The sequence below is a fragment of the Apaloderma vittatum genome, unplaced genomic scaffold, assembly GCF_000703405.1.
Source record: "Apaloderma vittatum isolate BGI_N311 unplaced genomic scaffold, ASM70340v1 scaffold17825, whole genome shotgun sequence".
NCBI lineage: Eukaryota > Metazoa > Chordata > Aves > Trogoniformes > Trogonidae > Apaloderma > Apaloderma vittatum.
The window spans coordinates 7,556-15,626 of NW_009717826.1; the positions used below are offsets into that span (position 1 = coordinate 7,556).

General features: G+C 52.1%; 1 protein-coding gene across 1 annotated transcript in view; it reads left to right on the forward strand.

Annotated features, from left to right (window-relative positions):
* The window catches only part of TRAM2 (translocation associated membrane protein 2), a gene marked incomplete at its 5' end in the record, with an annotated part of 10,003 nt that extends 6,778 nt beyond the window's left edge, over positions 1 to 3,225 (forward strand). Inside the window, 7 exon segments of the mRNA XM_009870053.1 lie at positions 56 to 140; positions 280 to 350; positions 799 to 903; positions 1,044 to 1,202; positions 2,162 to 2,242; positions 2,244 to 2,317; positions 2,927 to 3,225. Of these exon segments, the coding sequence (XP_009868355.1) occupies positions 56 to 140; positions 280 to 350; positions 799 to 903; positions 1,044 to 1,202; positions 2,162 to 2,242; positions 2,244 to 2,317; positions 2,927 to 3,000 (649 nt within the window).
* Between the last annotated feature and the right edge of the window lie 4,846 nt (positions 3,226 to 8,071).

Below are 8,071 nucleotides of genomic sequence, written 5' to 3' on the forward strand. Positions count from 1 at the left end.
CTTGGGGTCCTACCATGCTCTAGGCTGGCTCACACAGCTCATCCCTGCGTTTCAGGTTCCAGGTGAAGTTTTTCTACCTGTGCCAACTGGCGTACTGGCTGCACGCCCTGCCAGAACTCTACTTCCAAAAAGTTCGCAAGGTGAGAGCCAGGCGGGCGCTCCTGCGCAACCTGGGGATGCTCGAGGTGGTTTGCCTGCTGGCTTTTGGGGAGAGCGAGCTTTGGGAGAGGGCAGGTGAAGAAGGGTGAGAGGGTTAACGCGGCTTTCTGCCTCTGCCAGGAGGAGATCCCTCGCCAGCTGCGGTGCATCGCGCTCTACCTGGTGCACGTCGCCGGCGCCTACCTCCTCAAGTGAGTCGGCTGCTTCGGCATCGCGGCTGGGGCTGAGCGGGTCCTTCTGCAGCGCGAGTCTCTTGGGAAGCCTCAGCGGGGTGGCAGGGCTTAAAGGGAGTAAAGGCAAATTTTGAAAAGCAGGTGGTATTGATGTTGACCTCCCCCAGGTGTGGGAAGCACTGTGGGGTGCTCTCCCAGCGTGGCACGAGCAGGCAAGCTCTTATCCTCGCTCTTCGTGCACAGAGCAGCAATGCCAGTGGTCAGGGCTTTGTGCTGGACACATCCCAGCTCTGCGACTGGTTTGGGGACAAGGATTTCCCTCGTTGCAAGCCCACCCCAGGTGCTGTGGAGAGGTTTGGGTTTGGTGCTTGCTGGAGCTCAGGGGTGGCAGAGGAGATGCTTTAGCTGGATACGAAGGACCGAGGTTGACCAGCCTAGTGATGCTTTTCTTTCTCCTCCCTCCTAGCTTAACCCGCCTGGGGCTGATCCTCTTGCTGTTGCAGTACTTGGCCGAATTCTTCTTCCACATGGCCCGGCTGGTCTACTTCACGGATGAGAACAATGAGAAGCTGTAAGCAGGCGAGCTGGCCGTGGCTTCCATCCTCCGGTGTCCTCCAGGGGAGCCATCAGCGTGACGGGGGTTCTCGCTCTCACCTTCCAGCTCAGTGCTGGAGGCTGCTCCTGCCGACACCTCTGCTTGCCATCCCACAGGTTTAACGTCTGGGCTGTCGTGTTCGTGGTCACCAGGCTCTTCACCCTCACCTTGTACATCCTGGTCATCGGCTTCGGGCTGCCACGGGTGGAGAACCAGGCCCTTGACCCTGAAAGAGGGAACTTGTTCAGCTTTCTCTTCAACAATATCCTCTTCAGGTAGGAACGTCCCCTACCATACCTACTGCCTTTACTTTTTTAAATACGTTCTTTCACATGAAGACTGAATTGTGGAAACCTCTTGCCTTTGGTTTGTGTTATCCCATGGTGGTTTTTGCCGAGCTTGGAAATGTCAGTGTGGATCTGCCTAGGTTCCTTTTAGGGAATATCCTAGCTAGACAGGTGTGGAGGGAACGAGGACCAGTTAAAGGCTACAGAACCACAGCAGAGGGGAAAAAAACAGCAAATAAGTTGTTCATTGACTTCAGTTATGAAGGAGGAGTAGAAGCAAGTACCTTAGGGAAAGTCTTGCAGGCTCTCCTTGGACTCATAACACCTATTATGGGGATGCAGTCCATGAAAATGAGTTTTCGCTTCAGCTTGGACATGTTTTACTGCCTCTTGACCTGGGAAGCAGGGGATGGGATCTGTTTCCCATGCCTTGCAGTCCGTCCACTAGGACTTGGAGTCTTTCTCACCCATACAGCAGCTGTACATTCAGTTCAGAAGTTGCTAGGACAGGTGTTTGTCACTCCCAAGGTTTCTGAAGCCACGGGCTACTGGCATGCCTGAGGATTTGGGGGACTTTCTTAGCTCCTTTCCAACCTTTTAGATGTACAGAGCAGCTGGGGACAGCTTAGCTGGAACATGCAGACTGTGCTTTGGGCAGTGCTGCTTGAGATGACCCTATTCATCCTTTCGATCCCTAAAATCTGAACAGCCAGCAATGCCCTGAGCACCTGAGAACTTCGCAATGGAGAAGGAAAGGGAAGTGGCTGCTCTGAGCTCAGCGGATGGCAGAAAGTAGAGATGGGGGCTGGAGGGACGCCACCTGCCTCCAGCGTTCAGTGCAGCCACCCAGGGAGACCTGGGCCACCGACACTGGTGTGGGTGGAAGGCTGGGCTGGTGGTAGCCTGGCTCCTCTGTTCTCAGCCTGCCTCTTCTCCGCCCCTACCAGAATGAGTGTGCTGCTGTTGGTGTGCCTCTTCCAGGCCTCGGTGATGTGGCGCTTCATCCACTTCCAGCTGCGGCGCTGGCGGGGATACGCAGAGCAGTCGGAAACGAGCCGCTGCCGGCACCAAGCAGCAAGCCAAGCCGCTCAAGAGGGACTCTGGTGAGTGCCGGCACTTGTGTGCTGTGGGAGACATCAGTCCTGTGGTTGAGCAGCCCCTCTGCAGGCTACTGCCCGTGCCAGGTGATGCTGTCGCCTAGGTGGTCCTCAGAAGGTTGGTGCCGTGGTGGAGGCTTTCCCTGTGTCTGTTGGAGCACCTCCTCAATGAGGACAGGCAGAGAGAGTTGGGGTTCAAGCTGGAGAAGACTCCAGGGAGACCTTACAGCATCCTTCCAGTACTTAAAGGGGGCTACAGGAAAGAAGGGGAGGGACTCTTGATCAGGGAGTGTTGTGACAGGACAAAGGGGTTTCAGACTGAAAGAAGATAGATTTAGATTAGATATTAGGAAGAAACTCTTTACTATAAAGGTGATGAGACACTGGAACAGGTTGCCGTGAGAAGTTGTGGAAGCCCTGGAAGTGTTCAAGGCCAGGCTTTGAGCAGCCTGGTCTAGTGGGGGATGTCCCTGCCCATGGCAGGGGGGTTGGAACTGGGTGATCTTTAAAGGCCCTCCCAACTCAACCCATTCTGTGATTCTGTGGGCCAGCCCCAAGAGGATTAAGGTGGTTCTGGCCTGTGCAAGGGACAAAGTTTTCTCTCTCCATCCCCAGGGTACCATGAAAACGGAGTGGTGAAAGCAGAGAACGGCACCTCACCTCGAACCAAGAAGCTGAAATCGCCATAGAAGCAAAGGCTTGTCTCCTGGGGAGGAGGGCGAGATACCAGGACTAAGAAGCAGCCCCTCCTCTCGGTCTACACGAGCATCGCCTTGAACAGCTTGGAAACCGGTCATCTTCCCAAGGTGTCTCTCACTCTCCTCCCTTCCTTTCTTGCTCTCTTGAACCATTTGCAATAAAACCAAAAAAGTCCCTTTCCCCTGCCCCCTTCCCCTCGTAGGAGCCTTTTCCAACCCTCCTGGTTTTGCATTCCTCCATTTACATCGTAAATCAGCGTGCAATTTTTTTTTCTTTTCTATTTTGGTGTTTGGTTGTTTTGGATTCTTGTTACAAATGCATCATAGATGGTTCCAAACAATCCTTTTTTTTTTTTTTCCTACAGCATGTTCCTCCTCTATCTCTATGGTGCTTCCCTGAGCCCCGGGGTCAGGGCTGTGGCACCTTGAAGGCACCACATGTCTGTTATGGGAACAGGCTCCTGGGGGAATGCATGGGGGCTCTGTGCCCCTGAGGCTCAGGGGTGCTCCCAGGTGAGGGTTGCCTCTCCTGGGGCACATCTGGCCAGTGCTTGGCGAGTGCCACAGGATGGTGGTGCTGCAAACAGAGACCAGGGTCTAAGGGAGGAACCTCAACTGTGTCCTGTCTCATGGTGGACTTCTGGCTAAGTGAGGTTCCTCCAGACCCTGGTTTTGAGCTAATTTTGGAGACCTGGGCGGTGGAGAAGGGAGAGAAGTTTCCTCTTCCTATAGGACCTTCTAGATTTTGCTTGCCCCAGCATTTCTGGTACAGCTGGGTCCCTTTTACCCTCTTGGCTGCAGGATGTGAGCTGGTCCGTAGTTGTTCTGGACTTCCTGGCTCCAAGACCAGAGCCCAGAGCTCCACAGCTCGTAGTGCCTTGTTGTGGGGCAGCAGCATCCTCAGGTCCACGTGAAACCTTGAGTCCTGTCCTGCTCTGAGCTCTGGTGTGGCTCCTGTCAGCCCAGGCCCTTTGCCAGCCCCATGTTCTCATGGCTCATGGCGATGTCCAGATGAGCATACTGGCTGCTGCAAAGGGTTTTGCATCGATGGGACTGTGCCCCTCATGTTGTTGCCACAGCCTTTCTCATCACTACCGTACCAGTCCAGCCATGCCATCGGCACCCACCAGCTTCACTCTTTGTTTCCAAAGGATACAGAGCTTGTATCCACCCAAGGTGCTATCAAATGCAGGGTTTCCTCCAAAAAAAACCCAGCTCCTTCATCCCTTTCTGAGCTGTGAATGAGATGACAGGGACGGGGAAGGACGCTGGGCCTGCAAGGAGCAGCTTGCATATTAGGAAAAGCCTGACCTGTGACGCATAGCTGATGGCAGATGGAGTTGTCTCAAATCTACCTCAGAGGCCATCTGTTGCTGCAGACCACTTTCCCTCTTGCTCCTGCCCGCTGCCACCTGTACGTGCTGGCAGATTTGTGGGAACTCTGGATCCCACCGGCTCGGTCCCCTTTGCTCCCTCTTTGCTGGGGAGCAGCATCTCCTGCCCAGGGTTTTGTGGGTCAGTGCCAGCTCTCTGAGTGCTCTTGGGGTGCCATGCACCAGTCTAGATTTGGTAGGCGTGCAGTAGATGGGCACCTCTCACCCCGCAGGTTTCCTCCTCTGGGGCAGTTTCTGTAGCTGGGCTTTGCTGTTGGTGCCTCTTGTGCAGCAAAGCCAGCTGTAGCTTTAGTTCTGGGGCAAGAAGAGGGGGTACAGGGTTGCAGGGAGCTGGGGTGCTCCTCAATACGCAAGCCAGGATTGAGGTCCACCATCCTTGCAGGTGAGGGAGGCGCGTGGTCCTCAGCGTGCCCCTTTGCTGCCTTTGAGCAGCTGATCTCTGGCTCTCTCCAAGTGCAATTCTAGCTTGAGGCTAGCGCAGTCGTCTTTTGCATCATTTGTGTTCTTGGGAATGGGTGACAGTTGATTTTCTGCCCCTTTTTGAGTTGGGCTGGGTTTTTCTCTTTCCTCTATAGGCATCTTTTCCCTTCCTCCCTCTCTTCTTGTTGAGCCCCAGTTAATGCTGGGTACCAGAGAGAGAAAACACACCGGGACACGAGGACAGTCGGTCAAATTCCACTTTTTCCCCTGTGCCCACAACCTCTGAGTGTCAAATGAGAGGTATCAACAGGAAAGAGATTCCTCTTTTTCCAGGGGAATGAGGAAGGAGACTTTCGAGCAGAGCCCTTGGTGGAATCTTGCTATTGCTCCTGGTAGCCCTCCCCAGGTAGATAATACACATTTTGGCTCAGAGGCAGCAACAGTACCCCTGGTGCAATGTGATGAGAGGGAGGGAAGGAGCTTTATGTTAGGGAGGATGTGGCAAAGGTCTAGTGTGAAGGGTTTTTCCTTTCACCTGTTTCTTCCCACTCCCAGCCATCCACTGCCACGTGCCCTCCGAGAGCGACTGCCGGCCGGCGTCTCTCCAGAGCCTCAGCCGATCCTTGTGCAAAGCTGGTGTCTCACAGCAGCTGAGCTGGTGACTGTTAACAGCTGACTCGTACAGTCCCCCCCCCAAAAAAAAACCTGGCTGCTGAGTGATTCCTCCTGCTGCCTGCTTCGCTTCAGGCAGCTTTTTCACTTGCACAATCCTGCATCTTCCTACAGTTGCTAATGATGTTTCGTATCCCAAGTGCCTTACGTTGCCGTGTAGTCTCTCGTACGCTTGATCTTTGTATTATACCAGTAGCTGAACACCCCTCCCTCTCTACAACGTATGTACAACATATGATACATCTATGTGGGTTTTCTTTTCTTTTTGGTAGAGCTACGAGTAAAAGGGACAGTTTGTTTTAGAAGTGTTTCCATGTGTTCTTTGTTTTTTATAAGTCTGTAGGTGATGGGGCTTTTTTTGCCCTCCCTTTGTATTTAGTCCTCAGAAGTCCCCATCCCAAACGTGGCAGGATCCCTGGTGGTTTGGGTTTTTGTTTGTTTTTTGAGCTGAGCCTTTGCTGTAAGGCAATACCTGCCGTCATCCCAGAGGTCTGCAGTCCTGCCACAGGCTGCTTCTGTCTCTGTCTTCTAGTGCAAGCACCATCCCTCAGCAACTGCTTCTATGTCCGTGTCATTTCTCAGCAGACCGAGCCTTCTCTTGAGCCCAAAGAGCTTTCTCTTTCCCAAACCGCATGTTTTCACTGCAAGCCCTTAGCAGTCAGTCTTCCTTTGTCCGCTCTGCGTACAAAGATGCCACAAACTCACTTTCCTGGAGTGGATGCTCTTCCCGTGCCCCATCTTGTCAAGCCTGTGTCTTCTGCAAAAAAAAATAAAAAAGATCCAAGCCCAGATGGGAGCTCTTGTCCAGTGGATTACAAAAGCAAAACTGCACTTTTACTTCCAGCGTAACACTATTGCTTGCACCCTCCCTATGGGCTTGAGACTGCTTTTGTAGTCTGTGTCCAATATCCAACCTAAGAAATTTGGGGACTGAGTGATTTTTTGGGGTGTTTTCCTGCCCTAGCCTCAAAGAGCTGTGACACACCAGCAGTAGTTCTCTCATCTTAAGATGCTCGGGGAGCGGGCTTGGGAAGAGAAAGGGGCGGAGGAAGAGCAGATGTAGCATTTCACGTATCATTTTCGAGTGACTCTTACCTTACGGGGCATTACAGTTGCGTTTGCGTTCATTTGTTTGTATAGGATTCTTTCTCCTTACTCATCGTGTTTGGGTTAGTGAAGACGACAAGTTCCAGTTCCCCTGTAGGTCCCCTTACCCTTTGCTGACCATTTTAAAATATATTTTTGGTAGGCTTCCTGGTCAGAGAGAAAAACAACTACTTTAAGATGCCTCCTCCTTGCCTCCAGGCGACGTGCTGTGGCACGCGGAGGTTCGCGGCAGCCTCTGTCTCTTGGGTAGGTGGACCCCAACTTGCATTTACAGTAGATGAAGTTGATGGAGTTTGATTTACAGCCTTCTGGTAAACTTCATGGGTGTATAACAGGCAGTTTGGCAGGCTTTATACTCAAATTGTGAAGTTTGTTTTGCCTCGGGGGGTTTTTCGCTGGCAGCAGCGAAGGGTGGCTGTTGTAAAAGCCAGGCAGAGGCACGTCGTTTCTCTTTGAATGTGCTGAACTCGACAGACTAAACTTGAGCAGAGGCACTCGAGGAAGATTTCTGGGTTTGCCTATTTGTGCTTCAGTGCAAATTTCCTCATTTTGAAGGGGCGAGGGGGAAAATAACAGTCTCTGTTATTTTATCCTGTTTGTTCCATTCTTCCTGTCACATTTTTTGTACGGATTTTGTTTGTCGTCGTTTGTTGTTAAATGACTTTTGTGATGAACTCAACAGAAATATTTTTCTGAAATAAATAAATAAAAGGCATAGGTTCTTCCACTGCTGTTGTCTGCTGATGCTTTATCGCTCTGTTGAGCTGTTTCCAAAGCAAGACTAGTACCAGACTAGTCTGTTCCCTTTGGTGCAGCATCTTGTGTCCATGTATTCCCCACAGCTGGGGTTCATCTCATCCTATTTCCCACGTCTGCAGCATGGGCAGATGCTTCAGAGTCCCTTCCCTGTGGCTGCCTTCATCCTTGGGAGTGGAGGATGAGGACATTTGTAAGGATACGATTTATCTGATGTGGTTTAGGTGCATTCTTTCTGGGGAGCTAAATTGTATACTTGGTGCAGCTGGCCCCGGGCACGCTACAGGACTTGGCTGAGTGTTAGGTTGCAGTTTTGTAGCATGTGCAGAAAACAGTTTCTGACTTTTTCTACAGCTCCAGTGATTTCATGTGCAAGTTCTTGGTGGCTGGAAAAGCTGATTAAGGGTCGCTTTTAGAATTTAGCCTTTGTCAGCTGCTGGTTGGAAGGCACCTTGTGCAAGGCCAAGCCAGGCTTTGAAATCTGAGGTGGAGCAGAGGGAGCCCTGGCGATTCTCCATTCTCAGTCAGAGCGAGGAGCAGCACAAAAGTGGTGCAGAAGGGAAGAGTGGTGACCTTTCTGAGCAAGGGGAGACCAGAGGGAGCTGTCATGTGGAGACTTTCCTAGCTCAGTGGCGATACCTGGCAGGTGTCATTTGGGGTGAGGAAGTCCCTCACACATTTAGGAGGTGTCGTGGGTTAGGGCTGGGCCGGCC